Source organism: Chroicocephalus ridibundus, chromosome 8 (assembly GCF_963924245.1).
Source record: "Chroicocephalus ridibundus chromosome 8, bChrRid1.1, whole genome shotgun sequence".
In the NCBI taxonomy this organism is placed as follows: domain Eukaryota; kingdom Metazoa; phylum Chordata; class Aves; order Charadriiformes; family Laridae; genus Chroicocephalus; species Chroicocephalus ridibundus.
In genome coordinates this window covers 7,640,004-7,659,603 of record NC_086291.1, presented here as the reverse complement: position 1 = coordinate 7,659,603, position 19,600 = coordinate 7,640,004, and the positions used below count along the sequence as shown (strand labels likewise).

At 40.5% G+C, this 19,600-nt stretch overlaps 1 protein-coding gene across 4 annotated transcripts in view; it reads right to left on the bottom strand.

The window, feature by feature from the left end:
• TTC39A (tetratricopeptide repeat domain 39A) overlaps positions 1-19,600 on the bottom strand; it is a 56,094-nt gene that overhangs the window by 32,665 nt on the left and 3,829 nt on the right. For all 4 annotated transcript variants that reach the window (XM_063343925.1, XM_063343922.1, XM_063343923.1 and 1 more), the window contains exons 2-5: positions 11,227-11,331; positions 3,723-3,854; positions 2,957-3,033; positions 2,374-2,441 (exon numbers count right to left, since the gene is read on the bottom strand). In XM_063343925.1, coding sequence (XP_063199995.1) covers positions 2,374-2,441; positions 2,957-3,033; positions 3,723-3,854; positions 11,227-11,331 — 382 coding nt within the window. The remainder of the gene's footprint in view (positions 1-2,373; positions 2,442-2,956; positions 3,034-3,722; positions 3,855-11,226; positions 11,332-19,600) is intronic.

Below are 19,600 nucleotides of genomic sequence, written 5' to 3'. Positions count from 1 at the left end.
ACATTACAAGTTATAATGAACTGAGAACTTAAGGCAATGTGTATCTGGGGGACCATTAGTTTACAGTTTTATGCCGAATAGAAAACTCTTTAGTCTCAAACTTTCCGGTGGCAGTTTCTTGCCTCACCCATCATATAAAATCTGTCATTCTGGTTTGTTTGCATATCTGCTATTACTTTGGGGTAGGAAAACTACATGTGTTTTAGCAGATGACTTTTCTGCGATGGTATTTTAAGAGGCTGTACGAAGCATTGTGGAGAAAATAGCATAGATTAGATGAACACCTGGTTATCTTATTGTTAAGGAAAAGGGCCCAATTGTGCTCACTGATACGTAAAGAAAGAGATAGAACCTGCCTCAAAGGGCTTTCCATCTTGCAGTAAGCCAGGAAGATAACTCAATCCAATCATTGTAACAGTTCAAATTCTTCCAGACTTTGCCTTCTGTGAACTAGCATAGGAAGGCAAATGGCCTCAAGCGAAGGGCAGGGGTTTACTCCTGCAGCCTGCACCACCACCGCGAGCCTGTGTCCTTCACTGTCGCCCTTAAGCAACATTATCAAGAGTGATAATTGAGGACAGAAACTGCGCAACATAAATTATCATGTATTTCCTGATGATATATCCTCAGAGACTTGAGTCCCAATCACATGCAACAAAATAACCACAGAAAAATGTGATCCTGTTTTAATTTGTTTTGTAGAAAAAGTCAGATTTTAATTAGCAACAGGGCGGGAGGGGAGGGGGGCTAGTATGGCATATTTAACTATATGTAAAGGTTCAGTTAAATTTTCCATTGAATGGAAAATGGAAAGAGGAAATAAGATGGTTTAAAAAGCGTTTAAATTCAGAATACACATGATATCAACAACAGAGATAATAAACGTGAGAATAGTTCAAGCCCTGAAAAATCCTGAGACTAGTTTTTACGTGGATTTTTCAACTGGATTTGGTCACTTACATTAAGCATCAAAACTAACCCACTTCAATAGCTGTTGGAACCAAGTGCCTTTGTTTAATTTTTAAAACCAGTTCACACATTCATGAAAAATTAAACACAGAATAGAAGAAGCAGCAAATGAATGAGCATTCTTTATGCAGGAGAGGACAAGAAATCATTTTCTTACTCTTAAATTTCTCACGTATCTGTAAACATTTCTTAAAAATATATACCTGCAAAAAATAGTGCTTAAAACCAAGAGACGCTGCATTAAACACTCCTTTTTTACAGGCACAAAAGAAACATTCTGAAAAGCCTCACTTCCATAGCTTCAGATATCATCCAAACTGTCCCCAGAGCTACAGACTGCTCATCCCAAAACAGCAGGAATATGAAAACAGGTAGCTACACCTTGGGCATTTCAAAATCCAGCACCTTCCTATAAAGTCACCATCATCAGCACTCTGAAAACCTTCAGAAGAAGCTACTCTGATGACCGGGTTTGCTATGAAGCAATAGTTTCTAGCAGAGGGGCACAGCAGATAGCTGAAAAAGGTTACACGGTTCAATCACAAGCAACATAAATCAGAGCCCATCTGGCAACCCCCAAACACTATAAAATCACCACCTGCATTTCATTCTCCATCAGCATCTTCGAGCCACAAAGCAGAAGCCCTTTGTGAATGCGACTTTATTATCCCCTCCGCATAGATGAAGAGGCCCATCGTCATATAGCAAGTACAGACAAATCGAGAAGAAAAATCACTTATTCCAACTACGATTAACAATTTAAATTGCAAGCCGGAGCCCTGGTAAGTACTGCTAATGTTGATCCATCAAACAAATCAAGCTTTATTAGTACAGACAGATAAAATTCAAAGAAGAGGGAGAGCTCCCCTTCTTTTAAAGACAGGCAGCACTGTTTAGCAAAAAGCACGCATGAAGCCTAATAGCTGTGCAGACTATAATAGCTGTTCAAGAACAAACAAGCAAGAAAACAGCCTTGGGAAAGCAAACAGCAGCCTGACTGAAACAAAAATCTCACTTGCATTCCAGTATAACACAGCTTCAATGACCATTTCTTCCCCCCCCCCCTTTTTTTAAATCTGATACCCCAACACACAGTATTTGAAAATGGGCACTTACTGCAGCTACATTTCACACATCCAAAAGGGAGTGGAGAAGGGTGTCACAGGGGACTCAGTGCTACGTGTATCCAGAGAAGCATTTTTAGGTAATCATGAGGGATAACAAAATATTCTCCTATCTCATCAGCAGATAGTCCAGATAAAATCCAGATTTAATCCAGATGAAAGTGTTTTACACCATTAGGGTCAAACTAGGGTCTTCTACCATTCCATTAATTTTAAGAAAAGAAATCTGTACAGAGTGTACTTCCCCCCCCCCCCCAAACAGCCACGCAGGAATCCATACCTGGAGGAATGTAAGTGCTGCTCTCTGAAGTAAACATTCAGCATAACAAATTTCTGCATGGATTTCCTCTAGTTTCACACAGAAGGAAGAAGAAAATAAACCAATCAGAGAAAAAGTAATTAAAAAACACTTAGCCTGTAAGTATAGGGGTAAGATCACAAAGATCAAACAGAAAAATCTTTTCCAAATTTGCTGTAGTGTTTCAGTTCTAAACTACGGAAGTAACTCCAAACAGAAGTGACACACAGTTACGGGAAACTTTGCAGGAATTTCTCTGGTGCTTTCCAGGACTTCCTGGACCTAAATCCTTTCTAGACATTTCAATACTTCTTTCTGGGTATTCCTTTACCCAGCAATTTTGAGAAATGCCCCGTCAGCAATCAACAAAAACAATTAGCGATTTTGGATGTGGTGGCACAGTAATTGCCAAAACACTGATCCAGAAATTTTGTAAATGCCAAATCAGTGACTTTGTCAGGGAACTCACAATCTGCAAAAACACATTGGGTGAACAATTCTACATGGTTCAAACGACAGCAAAAAACCCCCCCCAAAACCATTATGCATTTAGAGATAACATTACCTTCAGTAAAGTGTTCAAGGCTTTGTCTATGCACAAGGTTGTTGATAGAATCTGCTACTGAAGATTTTTTTCTAAATCTGCAGAAAAGTCAGTTTGGTCATTCTGGACACGAAGCATCAACAACAGAGAACTGTATCTTTCAGCTGGCCACCCATACAGTCACTAACATACCTCTAGCGCTCACCAACCCTCTGTCACCTTACCACATACACAAACTTCTGCACATTCTATACAGAAGTTAGTCAACACGGTCCTCCTGGGATCCATCTATTACCCTTCGTATGCAGAAATCTGTCTTGATGAAGGAAAGGGATAAGGGGGCTTTTTTATTTAGTGTGTGTGTGTGTGTGTGTACGTGTGCATGTGTGTACAGAACTGGGAGCACAGTTGACTTAAAGACAGCCAGCTACAGTACAACCATCACCGAATGGGAAGATTCTGCCATGTCTGTAAATGGTAATTAACTTCCAGACATTGCAGAAATGGGGCTATAGACAGGACAGAAATCCAATTGACCAGAAAAATCAGATATTGCAGTAAACTGAAGTTTTTAAGACTAGACCGCTAAATACCTTAAGTTATGTGGTGTAACCTCATAACTGACCCTCCTTTGAGCAGGAGGGTGGACTAGATGACCTCCTGATGCCCTTTCCAATCTCAGTTCCCCTATCATTCCTATGAAGTGACATGTCCTTTTTTAACCTGCAAATCTTTCCAAACTTTCCCATGAAGGCACTGTTTATTGACTGAATCGGTCCACACTTACTTTTGACAGGTGGCTTGAGCCTCCTTCATTGTGTTTCCTGCATTCAGTATGTCCTGAGGATCAAACGTCATCATAGCTTGCATTTCCAATATAGTGGCATAAGTCAGTGCATGATACATACTATCTTTAGTTCTGAAACAAAACAAGACATAAAGCACAGCTGATTTGATAATATTATTACTTTTAAAAAACAAATACAAATCCAGTTCCAGAAACATATCAGTGTGACGGGAACAAGGTCTAAATGAACTAGAAATCAAACACAACGGACACGCAAAGTAATTGAGAAACACTAATAGATTGAGATTTGTACAGGAAATCACGTCAGCAGCTCCAGTTTCAATAACTGCACTAAAATGTTGCAATTCTGAGCCAAGGAAAAGTATTTAACATACATAAAGCACAGGAATTAACCATGTGGCTAACCATTCAGAGACGACAGCATCATAGGGGTTTTTTAACGGAGTATCTAATGAATACTATGGCACATGACACAAATTCAGATAGCCGTCTTCTATTTTGGGACAGTTACTCAAGACAGAGTTAAGGAGATAAGTAACACAATACTGTAACCACGGCCAAAGTAGAATCTTCTTCAAACGGATCTTCGCACCAGAAACATTCCAGGCTACACCAAACATTACAGCTTTTTCCTCCTCTCGCTTTCTGCCAACCTTCCACCCCAATTTGTTCAACTTAGATATTCCTCTGCAGGATTTAAGATGGTGCCTCTTTTGCAGAAAGCCAAATGCCTTGGCATTAGTGCAAAGAATTAACTCCTACCTGCAGCCATTGCCAGCACCCTTCCTCTGGCGGAAGAAGAGTTTGTGTTTTGCACATGTTTACAGTGTTCTGCCAGCACCCATCTGTGTTATAATCCTTTGCAAATGAGTCAAAGTATCTTCAGGCCTAGAGCGCCAATAAAGACAACTTGGGAAATACAGTGAAGGGAAAAGCTCAGGTGAATTCCTGCCACAGAAACTCTCCACCCCTGACGAATAGCACATCCACCCCTGACAAACAGCACAACTTAGGCAATTACTGCTGAAGAACAACAATTGCTATTTCAATTGTTTACACTTCCAGAATGAATCAGATACTTCTATATGGCAGGGAACATTAAAAAATACTTGTAGTTAAACAAGGATATCCTTCCAACAAAATCTCCACCCTCAGTCCGCCTATTCTCAATACGTGTACCTCAGGTGTTTGTTTCTCAAAACAAGCCGCTTCATTTTCTTTTTCTTTCAAGGAGAAAGTGGTGTGCCAGCAATGTGCCCTCGCTGCAAATCGGGCCAATGGCCTGCATTAAGAGGAGTGTGATCACCTTGAGGGAGGTGATCCTTCCCCTCTGCTCAGCACTGTTGAGGCCACAGCTGGAGTGCTGCCCAGTTCCAGGCTCCTCAGTATGAGAGAGACGTGGACATACTCAAGAAAGTCCAATGAAGGGCCATAGTGGTGATTATGAAAGGACTGGAGCATCTCTCCTATGAGGAAAGGCTGAGAGAGCTGGGACTGTCCAGCCTGGAGAAGAGAAGGCTCATGGGGATCTTATAATGTATAGGAACACCTGAAGGGAGGGTGCCAGAAGGACGGAGCCAGGCTCTTTTCTGTGGTGCCCAGTGACAGGAACAGAAGCGATGGGTGCAGACTGAATCACTGGAGGCTTCGTCTGAACATCAGAAAACACTTTCCAACCATGAGAGTGACCAAGCACTGGCACAGGTTGCCCAGAGAGCTTGTAGTCTCCATCCTTGGGGATATTCGCAAGCCATCCGGATGCCGGCCTGGGCAACCAGGTCTAGATGGCCGGGCTTGAGCAGGTGACCTCCAGAAGTCCCCTCCAACCTCAAGCACTCTGATTCAGTGGTTTTCTTTTAAGGACAAAATCCAAACTTTAAAGACACTTCAATGCATCTAATTTCTCCCTTCGGAATACACTTGCCTCCCCAGGTTTTGATATCTGGATTAAACTGAAAGATAATTTTAAGGATAACTTAAGACAATCCTACATTAATCAGTGATCTAGCAACTCTCTGTGGTGACCTGGACTCCTGTAAGTTTTTTAAGAATTCACGTGTTATTCTGCATTCAATCTTTTGCTTGATGGAGTAAAAAACCCTTAAGCACCCTCAGGAGTGCCTGACGTTTGGTTAGTGGCACAGACAGCATTACACAGATACCTGGTGCTTCCCTTGCCAATCTTCATAATGATGACAAAGGGCTACTTTTCCCAATACACACAGCACAGAGCAGGCTGGCTATACTAAAGAAATTTGCAGTGTACGTCTTTAATCCCCGTTGCAGCCTGTGTTTTGTGGGTGTAGTTAATTCCTAGTTGCCCTCACCATGTCCACAGGTTACCTAACAATCTGCTAACAAAGACCTAAACCAATCTAGCAGAAAAGCCATTTTGGGAAATCACCTACTCCCATAAATACTATGAGCCCCAGACTATGCTAACATTCTTCTCATCTCCACCATCAGTAAGGAGAATGATGGAAAATGGAGAAATTAGTTTAAAATCCAGTGGAGTCAGGACAGCTCTGTCTTGGCCTCCTGCATCACGATTCTTTCAGTAGACTGATAATGTAAAGTAGAAAAAAAATGAAAATACTATAAAATGCCAGCCTGATGAATTGTTCCTGTTCATTTGATTACTCATCAGCCTAAGTGGGCACAGAGAAACACGCTTCATCTCATATTTATTAAAATAAAACCCTTACAAAGGTTCCAATTCAAAGCACAAGGAAGGCGCAAAAATGGTCTCCTTCCAAAATCAAAGCAGATAACTATTAAATCCACTGCACTAAAAGGAAAATTGATACTTTTCACAAATACACACGATCTCCCCTCTCCAGTAATTTGCTTCTGATGTAAAAATCACTCCTGCCCTAATCAATGGTTTCATCTATTTTGCTTCTAATATCTTAAAGGAGATAATAATTAATGTTTATCAATGTTCAACTGCTATTTATCAACACTCAAATTTACTTTTTTTTTTTCCAGGGGCTGGGTGGCAGGTAGAAATGCAACCAAATCTAACAGTTATCAATGCTATTTATACTAACCATACAATTAAAGTTGCCAGTTACACGCTGGCATATTGCCAGAAGTTTTAAGGCCTATATTTTATATGGATGGATACCGAATGAAACTTGATAGCTTTTTTTTTTTTAATTCTTCTTTTTTGATTCCTCAGCAGCACTCTCCTCAGGACATTGTGGGATTTAACAAGCCTTTATGACATAAATACAACTAATATTCTGATTAATGTGTTATCCCAGTAGTTGGTATCACATGGCTGAATAAGAGGATTATAAGTAATATCTTCAGGCACTTACGGAGTTACGCCACATGCCTGTTCTCCAACTACGGTACAATCGTTATCATCTTGTATCACTGCTCTTTTCTCGAGAGCTGTCGGAGAACACTTTCATTCCTGCTTGAAAACAAGTACCTAAGTGAGGACGGTGACAGCTCTCCCCTCCAGCTTGAGCACGAAAATCAAAAAACTTGGCTTGTCCTCCGAACCAACCCAGGGACTAGTATTTTTTTATGAAAAACACAGTGCCCCAAATCTTTTTGTGGATCCTTTTACAGTAATCCAGCAGGCAGGACATGCATCACCAGGTTACAGAAACACCAGGTTCAAGTCCATGACCTGATTCAGTACCAGGATGCTTGTAACAAATGAAGCAAATCCCACAGCACAGAGTGAGAACAACCCTCCACAGAGCAGCCAACAGTCCGTTCATCCAAGTGTACCCAAGAGTGAGAGATCAAGGTCCAAATCGAAACTGCATCAGGAGAATGTGGTCACACGAGGCCTGAAGGCTTTCCTCATCATTGATCAAGAAGTGCCACCCAATGTCCAAACAACCCACGGCGTGGGCTTCCATAGAAAGTCTCCATTTTGATGAACGGATAGTTTCCAATAAGAACCTGCTTCCTACAAAAACTCCCCACTAGCATTAAGTTTACAACTAGAATGGATCATTCTGGCCAACCACCAGCCTAGTTCCCTAGTTACCACAAGGCACCAGAATGGTCTAAGTCTGGTCTAAGCCAAAAATCTGCGGTTCAACAAGAGTACCCCTGAGCCTTTTTGACCTAAGCCATTCTCCAGAATTTGGAATCTAGTTAAAGTTCTTCCAGCTAGGAGGTGAAACCAACAATTAAGTCAGGTTTTGGCAGCAATTTATTTATTTACCAAGACTATAAAAGTTGTGTTCTTCTGGACTCCAGGCATAAAAAGATAAAAAAACCCACTAGAAATAATGACCACCTTCATGTTCTTGACATTCTTTACAATAAATAACTTGAGCTTTCCATGGAGCTGTACACCATCTTTATCCAAACACTGTCTAGAGCTTCACTCTACCCCCATGTGCTTCCCCCTTACTCTTTTACCCCTCTCAGTTTGACAATCACAAACCTTCTTTATTAGATCAGTTCCAGAGAAGGCTCCTCCACCCCACTGAACAGCATCACGTTCACTTTTGTTCTACAAGGGCAAGAACATTTCACCACACCATGAAGACAGCCATTACAAAAGGCTTCCATTCCTTAGTAACCTCTTTAAACTTTTTGAAGATCAGAACACACAAGATAACATTTAATATTGTGAATTGTGCTTTTATTAAAAATTCCAGTGGTAGTTATGGAAGCAAAGAAACTCTTCCAGTAAGAGTTTCACAAGTAACTAGCAGAGCAGAAACACAATCTCTTCACACTTACCTGAGATACTCCCAACATCAAAGGATTGAACTTACCTTTAAACACAGCCATTCTGGAATTAACGTTACACCAAACAACACCAAGTGCTTTTTGGAGACTATTTTCAGCATAAATTCAGCTGCCCAGAATTAATTGTTCTCATATTGTTCTTGTAATACCACAAGCAGCACCACAGATGTGTTGCAGCTCATCCAATGATCCAGATTACTCTGTGTCATGAATTTATTATTTACCATTCTCCCAAGAGATTTGGCATCAGCAAACTACCAGGTGATTATATCATGCTTTCCTTCAGGATAATTATTAAAATATTAAACATTCATCTTGGGGAAGGGAAGGGGACATCTCACCAGAATCAACTCTTTAATTTATGATTATCTGTCTGCAATTACATGAGCGCTAAAATCTAGTCAGCTTTTAATCGATTTACTGTATGTATCTCAGGGCTGAGGAGGAAGATGAGATTTTTTTCCCCCACTCCAGTGACTAGACAGTTTCAGTGCTACTGATTGTCACAGTTAACAGGTTACATATTGAAAATCACTGCTGTGTTTGGTGACAGAATTTAAGGAATTTCTTAGTAATTCTTAGACTTGGTGTGAACACTCCAGATGAGAGATTAATTTAATCAAACTTACTGCAAAAACCACAAGATAACTGGAGCCAACTATTGTACAATGATCATTAATGATAAAGTGACTCTAAAACCTAAAAGGTAGCTGAGGAAAGAAGAAAAGTTATGTAGCATGAAGCAAAACCAACAGATTAATTTGTTTATGAAATGAGATCTCTCCTTTATGATGGATTTGCTTTTCTAAAAGGAAAAAAAGAGCTTTACCTCAACACAAGTCTAGACACCATCCTCAGATATTTATTTTTGAGCTGCTAGGAAAGATCTTCCGATTTTAACTCTCATACATTGCCAAATCTGCTCTCAGTTACACATGGTACAAATCAGTTGAAAAATATACTTATTGTGGAAGCCAAATGTGAGTAACTTAGTGAATCTGCAATAATGTAATACAGAGCAGAGTATGTCCTACAACATAAGTGGTAAAGCTGCAAAATCTATGATATGAAATTCTTTACAAGCATGTAAAAACTGAAAAGTATTTCTTTAAACAAAGATAGTATGTTTATGGACTGTGAAAACCAATTTAAAATCTCAGCACGCTAAAAGGCAACAGTGAGGAACTGATGACTCCTAAAGAAAATACTCAGTATTACCATATGTGCCCACTCTACAGCTCTTGTCATTCCCTAAAGAGATGGAGTGTGTCCATAATGGATATCATCTGTGGGGAAATTCAGCATCCTGTTTCTGCATTACACTTGCAAAGATCATAAGTCTGTATTTCCCTCGCTGCCAAAGGCAACAGGAACAAGGGCCTCCTCATAACAACAGGCTAACATGAAAAATCAGTTTCAAAATGGTTTTGCAGTGTGGAAGAGAGTCAGGTACAAAAACAGAGTATCACCTCATTAAATATATTCTGCAGGGCCCAACAAAAGCTGAATGAAAACCATATGCAATAGAAGAAAAATGGATTTACAGAAAAAAAGAGCCCTCAGTCTCACTAGCTTTTGCAGTGTTTTGGAAAGCCCCTTCAATAAAATACCTCCCTATTTTTATGCTAAGCACTGAGTAAGCATTTCCAGATGGTAACAGGGGCTTTACTGTCAGAATTTAATGAAAACACAGTTATTCTTCTTACCATTTTTATGATGTCTTCTGATGATACATAAACACAAAACAACAATGCTGTGAACAAAACCAGTATTATCAATACACCTGAGCCTACAAATTTACCGTGAATGTCTCTCACAGAGGGTACTTCCATGCTTAAGCTACAAACTCTGGCATCAAAGACCAAGGCTGATACCTCAGCAAAGCAGATATGTAGTATTCACTACAGTTACCCCGATGCATATCAAACACGCACTACCGCATTACCTATGAATTCTATTTGTTGCACATTCCAGTAGCCCGAAAGATGGCACGATGGAATTTGCTGATGGCTCAAAAAATAAATGGAGCAAATTTGCGGGAAAAAAATGCAAATTAACCACAGACTTCAACAAGCCAAGACCACAGGTAACTTCAGGACAGTGTATGAAACATCACAGACATGTAAAGACACAACAATTTTTGGAAGCTATTTTATGACCTCACTGCTTGCAGCTGGGACACTGATTACATGCTGGGCTGCAATGTAATTAGGAAACAAGAGTGCATGACCACAACACTGAATTGCAAAATAAGCTGTGAGAAAGTTTCTGCAAGTGGTTATTAAAAAACAAACAAACAAAAATGAATTCATACCTAAAGTAATGTGTCACAAACCTGGCAATTCACGGTCAGTTGCTCATTCAGACATGAAACAATAAATTCTCAAATTCTCAGAGTAGGCAGAAAAATAGGGGGAAGGGGCTGGGGGGGAAGTGGGGAAGTGACAGAAGATTGTTTTTATTCTTCCAGGAGCAAGAATTTCCCATACTGTGCTACAGCTAAGGGGTTACTTCTTTTGGCAACAATTCTCTACTTTTTGTTGTTACCTTTGATCATTCTTGTTTTTTACTCACCCAAGTGTAAAGCACTTATTCTGTCTTCCCCAAAACACATTAACTTACCATCCCCTTCTGAACCAACACCATGCAGTCTCATCAACTATTAACAGAGAACTAGCCGTCTAGTCATTCTCCTGAGAGATGGTGAAACAAAGAAAAATAAACGGAGGAAAACTAGTAAAAGTAATTGACTTACTTTGCTTGTAAAGACGCCAAAGCATCCGAGAACTTGTTGTTAAGAAATAAATCCAGAGCTGCCATACACTCATGCAATGCCGTGTTGAGGTCTGATGTAGGTGACCTGCCAGAAAGAAGAGAGAATAAACTAAGCACATCTGTTGTCCTTCTACCAGTCCATTACTGCTACATTTGAACTCCCCATCTTCAGTTCTAGCCTTGGTCCCATGTATAACCCGCTATTCCATTTCTAGGGACTGCAAAAATTGGAAGTGTCTTCCGTTATGTTTGTGGTTGAGTTTTTTTTTGTTTTTCGTGGGTTTTTTTTTTTTTTCTAACCATGCTCTTAACTCTGTGACATGTGGAAAGCAATTCAAGTTTTGTACTTTCTGAAAATAAGATAGACTGCATGTACTGTAAATAAGAACCTGGACATACAAAAGTTACCATGTGGGAGTGCAGCAATCTGATGGGCTCAGGTATCCAGAACACAGAAGCACTGGGCGACAACGCACATCTGACTGTAAGGCTGACAGAGACTACAGGATAGTGATGTTACAATCACGTTGTCACCTTAAGGATGAGACATTGCCAAACTGCATCAGATTATTAAATCGAGTGCTGCTGGAACATCTACTTTAGTTCTGCTCATGTTCAGTATGGTTCCTGACCAGTAGACCACTACAGACTTGCAGGTGGGTTAAAATTTCACATTGTGCACGCTCCTGGGAGCATCACTGTCCCTAAGAAATGCCACTGCACTCAAAAGAAAAAAACCCTGCTGCATCTCGAAGCGGAAGATTATCTCAGTGGCTCACTCTGGCTGTACTTTTCTCCTTTACAACATTCAGATGTCAGCCTGACCTGTCACAAGGGTTCTCAGCTGGTCCTTGGGTTACTGGCAACAGAATAATACAGACCAGCTGAATAAGTTTGGCCCAAGTTCATCACCACCAGAACTGCTGGACAAAAAAAATCCACAGAAGAAACAATAAGGCCTTGCACCAACAAAGTTAAGGTCACCTGGCCAATGTTAGGACAGTTGAAACATCTGCATCTGATGATCAAAGACCTACACTGCACTAATATGTTGTATGCAAGTCTGTACAAAGCAGCTCCCCCGACAAAAGACAAACAAATCCTCATCATGTTCCTGACTCTGAACAGCTCTAACTGATGTGATCTGTCTTGTGACTTAGAAACTATGTTTTAAGTATTTACTTCCTCAAAAAAATGGCACAACACAGAGCCTGCTGAAAGGAAAAACAGAAAGCAAAGTCCTGGTATCATCTTAAGGATGCACAGAACAGGGGAGCACAGAACAAACACATAGCATCAGTAATAACCACTGACTGCAGCAGTGGTTTCGTTTTGTTTTTAAGAATGACTGCAAAGAAAAGCAAAAGCATAACTATATATATGAAAAACAGGATTATAAATTTGAGAGAAACATATGACACTGTTCATAGTGACTGTTGTCATCACGCTTCAGACAGACAGCAAATCCCGCACCCAAGGGACTCTCCACGTGCTTTGCAAACATTGATTAACCAAGTCCTGGCATCCGCCTCTACAATATGCAATATCATGTCTGCCTCACTATTCTGAGCTTTACTTAAATAATTAAAACTTTGCCAATCATTGTTTACATATATTACAATTCTTACCTGCCTTTTTTAAACCTGTGTCCCTGAACCAAACAGCATATTTAACACTATATAAAACATACTCTCATCTGTTTTTAAATGTTTAGACTAGTAACATTTTACCTGGGTTTTTTGTTTGCTTGTTTCTTGTCATGCAGGAGAATTACCCCACTGAATACAAATAAACCTTTTCAAAATATTCCTTTGAAACAGAAAGATGACAAAGAAAAAACCACTGTTGAAGCTCAAAGAGTAAGTAAGATATAGTAATTACTTGGCATCTTTTCTGGAATAAGAATTATTAACACAGTGCCACCCCCTGCAGCAGCAAAAATACAAGTTGCACACTTCCTTCATGCTGCAAGGAAACCTGACATTTGATGTAGTTCCCAAGTAAAGGGCTTAAGACCTGAACAGAATACACACCTTACATAAATGCTACAAATCATCATTTGTTGCTGTTAACAACAGGGAAGAAATATTTTAAACTAGAGTGTGCTAAGCATTTCAGCAAACTGATTAGTCATGCTCCAGTGGGCTGCAGATTCTCTCCTGCTTTCAACGCCTCTAAGCCCAAAGGAAAATACTGTGCGCTGCTACTTACCTTTCTGCTAAACCTCTCGTGTTTTCTGACATAGTCATTTGTACGCCCGCTCAGCGCCGAGGCAGGAACATCCAGCAGCAGCAGCAGCACCGGGTGCTACTTCACCAGCTCGGAGTGACAGTGACACTGCCAGCGCAGGGCAGTGCTGCCCACCGCGATACCTGACTCTCCCATTGGTCATTAGGGATGATACGACAAGAGTAACGAGCATCGTTAGTTCACTCACAGCATACTACAACTAAGCGATTTGGAAGCCAGTCCACGACACACAAAGTATCACTGGATACTTGCTGCTAATATAGAAGGCGCTGGCAGCTGCCAGCATACCTTTGATCTACAGACCTATCTGACATCAGTGGCAGCACCGGCTGTCTCTCATTCGGTACTAACCAGGCAGAAGTCAAATATCCCTGTAATTGCAGATCTGAAACAACAAAAATTACTGCATGTGGCAGCAGACCACATCGGAAAGCTGTGAACCAGAACAGAGAGTCAAACGAGGCCAGCTGACGTGCGGGAGAATTGAGGCATTAATTGCTGTGAGTGTGAGAAGCAGACAGGCAAAAGAGACATGAAAGTACCGCTGCTCAGCAAGGATTCCCCGCAAAACAAGCTTCAATCCACCAGCCAAACTGCTGCTTGTTGTTGGCTCCTATCAATTTGGGAGGTAGCGAGACTTTACACGTTCTTTATAAAAATCTATCTTTAATGCCATGAAAAATGACATGGTTTGGCATAAGCAATTTAATCACTGGAGTTAGCTCATTTGGCTGATTTTGCCGTTTGTGCTTTGCTGCCACATCAGCAGTACTGGTCCAGTACGTAAGAAGGGCAGCTACCAGCAGCAAGAACAGTCATCTCTCTCACTGTCACAGCCAGACTGTAGAAGTTGATCAGCTACGATTTAATTATCTAAGTCAGTTTCTCCAAGAGTACCCAATGTTAAAAATTATACGTTTCTTTTCTCTTTTTGATTACACAATGGAGTACTAATACTGAAGACATCAACTGCTGAAGGAAGACCCAAAAATGATAAACAAATGAGGGATAATTTCAGGAAGGCACTCTCAAGGCATTAGCATACCTGATTAAATCTCTTGCTGGCTTTATAACATCCTGTACAGGAAAAGCCTGTGCTACATTTGGTATAAAAATTATTGTAATAGATCCACAGGCTGCGCCGTTAATGACTCCATTACACATTTGTAACAGCACTATGTACCTGGGCCACAGCAGGAGATAAAAGACATTACCACGTTGGGTTTTCTTTCCCAGTTGGGAGTAACTACTGCTTACAACTTAAAATTAACTGGGGTGCTTCCATGGCAGGATCATTACCTACTCAGAAAAGATTATTCATTGTTTTCGCTAGCTGTTTATACAATTTCTAATCAATACTGTATTTCTCCAAATGGTCTTTAAAGTTCTGTATGGTGAAGGCTCCGGCTGTTTCTGCCACGTTCTTCATGACTTGAGTTGGCAGGTTTTTATTTGAATATCACTTCTCTGGTAAGAATTACACACTCGGACATCCTTCAGCATGCAACCTCTCTTCCCTCACATATATCAACGTTTTCTTTTAACGAAGGAAAACAAATATAAAAAAAATCAAGATCTGAAATATTTCCAAATTTAGGACATTTCCCCTGTGGGGTTTAGAAGCTTCCTTCCTTTTTCACTTCTTGGTGGCAGGTCTTGCAAGGATAGTCATATGGTTTTCATTGTGGTTTTACTATTTATGAAATCACCATTCTCTGCCCTGGGAACCATGATGGGGTGTGTGCGTGTGTGCTTCACAAATCATAATTACAGTGTATCCTCTGGCTTATGGTAAGACCCGATCTCCTTACCCCAACTGCATCCCGATAGTCTCAAGTCAGAAGTGAAACTGCTCAGGACATCCTAGGCAATGCCATTTGTACTTAAACTTCAAATCCTTTTTATGCCAACAGCAATATCAAGCAAAATGAGTACGCAGAACTAAGCAAAATTAAATTTCTGAATATTAATAAGAAGTAAAGCACTTTCAAAGGTGAAGAATCATGATGTTTTCCACAGTCAAAAGCGGGGGGAGGGAAGACTTTTTAGAGCATGGGAGTTGCCACATTTCTGCATAACTTTTATTTCACCACGTGCATGATACTGAGTAGTTTCTTACTGTAAGTTTGCAGCACACATGCTTTATGATTCGTCATTGGGTTTTATGGATTTCATGAATAAAAATGATCTTGAGCCCTGTATTCTGCAAAATGCTGAACTGCTACTCATTTTACCTCAGTAATTATCAAACTTTGCAAAAAAAAAGGTTAAGACTGAATTTTGTGCCTTTATAGTAATGCTTTTAATAGTAATTCAAGAGCTCCTTCAGTGTCGTGAAATACTGAAAGCAAGTTACACCATTCATATCCTAAAATATGGATGCATTTCTCTGCCAAATCTACATTATCTGCATAAGTCAGCTGAGGTAGCGTGCACGGATAACTTCATTTGAAGGGAGAGAATAAAATACAAAGAGTTGAGCACAACTGAATTAAACCAGCACTTGATGAGAAACCACCACAGAGAAGACCAAGCGCTGGTGACTCAGTAGTTGGCTCTCTTCTCTCCATTACCAGGAGACTCTTGGAGCGGGGAGCAGTGGAAGCACACCCTGTTTTCCCAAATACATCCCAAAGACACAAAGCAAGTGAGATGCAAGATCAAAGAAAAGCATCTAATGAAAAGATTATATTCCCGTCCCAAAGAAATTTCACAACAAAATCTCTGTAACCATACTAGGGACCTTCTATCTCAGGGGCTTGAAGAGCACTAGGGCAATTCGGCTCAATGATACTGCTTTCATCTTCTTCAGAAACATCAACAAAGCTACTCCAGTGAACATCAGCCTGGGTTCTGGCTTGACTGCTGTAATAATTCTACCTATACTGCATAGCTGCCTTCTGCTCCTGCTGACCCACTGAAACATTTCTCCTGCAACACAACAGAAGCTGTTTGGCACCCAGCCCCACTACATGGCAGGCAAGGAGAACCTGGCTGTTCATCTGAAGGGTTACAATTCCAGCTCAAAAGTTTCCTCTTAAGTAATTTTGAAGTATTTGCTCTTGATTTTTTTACTTAACAATTTGGACAATATGGTGTTTTGGCCTGCTTTACTTTCTTTCTATCAAGGGCTTTCTGTGTAACATACAGTTTCAATTTTTACATGATAATGCTAATCTTACACTACTAAAAGGCAGCACAAACACTCGTATCGCTGGTAGAAAGGACTGGATTTCACCAACACATATTTTTGCAGCTCTTTTAAGCTACCTGCGTCACGAGTGAATATACCCGGCAGCACACCTTACTGCTATGATGGTGGGGAGCTCAGTATGTACCAAGAAACATGAGCATTACATTCCCTCTGTCTTTACAAAGATATTTAGAGAGGTTTGCTTCTAGCCCCATAGTCAGAAAAAAAGTTATAAATTCTTAACCAATTCATTTACAGAGTACAAAATGGAACTGAAAAGAGATAAGTCTCCCGTGCCCAAAGTGCCTTAATTTAATAGTAAAATCATATTGCTCCCTACAAGCTAGTAAAACTGTATTGCCCCCTACAAACACCGTCGCCCCCCAGCTACCACAGCTTTATCAGTGCTAATACTTTCACCATTCACAGATGTGAGGAGCATCCCAAAGCACATTTCAAAGGTCTTGCATTTCAGTTCTTAACAAAAAAAATAAGATAAATCTAAGACACCTCCAACATAAGAACACAACCTGCCTGGCAAATACCGTCACTAACACCAGGGTGTCCTTCCCATTGCACATTTTCAAAAACATCACCACTGAATACAGAAATTCTTGCCATGTGTCATGGGTTCAGCTGGGATGAAGCTGACTTTCCTGCTAGCAGCTGGCATGGGGCTATGTTTTGGATTTGGGATGAGAATAGTGTTGATTGCACACTGGTGTTTTGAGTCATTGCTGAGCAGTCAAGGCCTTTTCTGCTCCTCACACCACTCCGCCAGTGAGTAGGCTGGGGGTGCGCAAGAAGTTGGGAGGAGACACAGCTGGGACGGCTGACCCCGACTGACCAAAGGGCTCTTCTATACCATATGATATCACGCTCAGTATATAAAGCTTAGGGAAGAAGGAGGAAGGGGGGATGTTCAGAGTGATGGTGTTTGCCTTCCCAAGTAACCATTACATGTGACAGAGACCTGCTTTCCTGGAGATGGCTGGACACCTGTCTGCTGATGGGACGCAGTAAATGAATTCCTTGCTTTGCTTTGCTTGTGCATGCAGCTTTTGCCCTACCTATTAAACTGTCTTCATCTCAACCCATGAGTTTTCTCACTTTTACGATTCTCTCAGGAGGGAGCGAGCAAGCAGCTGCATGGCTCTAGTTGCTGGCTGGGGTTAAACCACGACACCACTTTCTCTTCTCATAATGCTGGATAATCACAGAGACACTAGGAGATACCATGATACACCTGGGGTTACTTTCTTTAGCCTTTTCAAGTTTACCAGGTCATTCCTAAATCAATGATTACCACTTTTGTGAACAAATAACTGCTTCAGCCAACACTGTGTTCTGAGCCCAAGTGAAAAAATTCCTGCATTCAAAGAAAACAAAAAGCACATCACTTTGGAAGAATTCTTTTCCTCTTTCGCGAACATTTCCAAAACCACATGAGATCAGAAATAATCTCGGATGAACAGTGCTCTCATTATCATGAAAAGGAGAACCAGTAAGCAGTTCTCACAATAATTTGTTACTATTCAGTTTTCAGACAATACAGAAATTTCTTCATAATTCAAAAGCAAATAAGTTAATGCAAGAAAATTAATTCTACCGTATCCTTTCCTGTTACATGTGCCAAGCTAGTAATGCCTCAGCATTTATCTTTTTGAGTTCTTGAACACATTTCTGGCCTGTGACTAAGGCTCCTCGGTGCTAGAGAAATGCCACTACTTCTGACAACAAAGCGATTGGAAAGGTTTCAATATTCACATTCTCCAAACATTCTGCATAGAGACACAACAGTGATGCAATTCTGGAATTCAGATCTTAGTCAGTATTTCAAGTTGACCAGGGAGTATGACATGGTTTATTTTTGAGGTTAACTCAGCTCTCAAGCCACCAAGTTGTTGACGCCTCAGCCACGTCAAAGGCGTTTGCTAAAAAGATACTTGGGCTTTTGGACCGTCTGCTTCAGCAAAGGCTCACAAAACACAGGGATGTGGCAAAGCAGTCAAGTGAGCAGAACAAAGTCCAGGGAGTCGGTAGACTTGTGTTCTGCCCATGGTTTCACCGCTGTTTAACTTGCGCCAAGCAGGATCTAGGTTGCATTACGTTCACCGTTCTCATCCTGTATTTGAATGGGCAAGCAATGCAATAAATTCATTAAGATAGGTTTGTTCAGACAAATAAAAGGTATCGGTGTCACTTTTGCAGTGCCCTTTCCGCATTGCACAGCCACGACTGCTCACAGAGGGCTAAATCCACCATTTGGGTGATTATTCCCAATTAGCAGAACTGTCTGCATCAAGCAGAAAGAAATATGTATATATACACAATATATAATCTAGCAAATTACAAATTATCAACTCAAGCATCCTGGAACTGCACTAACCTATTAGAAGGTACAAAGAAAAAATTAGCTCACACAGGGTCAAAATTAAAACAGAACAAATACATCCAGCATTACAGAAATTTCCAGGATCGCGGCAATAAAGAATAAATTTTCATTGTAATCGGTCTGTTTTGATACTTAGCAAGCTTTAACAGCTCTTCTTTTTCAGTTCAAATGCTCTACAATCTTTGTCACTTTGAAAGACAGATATGATTCACATCTCGTCATGCCTATTTGGCTTTTAAGTCTCTTAAGGTCTTTAGACAACCTTACAATACCCATTTGCTCTTTTCACAAAGTCCTCTAAATTCTCAGTTTTACAACCTCCGGTCAACCTACACTTCTGACACAGCTACTCTCAATTTTTAAAGGTCTAATCCTGTTCTTATTAAAACTAGTGAGAAATCAACAAGAGGTGCACTAGACCATTGACCTGCAATGGTGTTGAACACATTTAGGTATACAGCAAACAAACAAAAAAGGCATTAAGCAAAACGCAAGCTCACGTTTGCCCCATTTTCA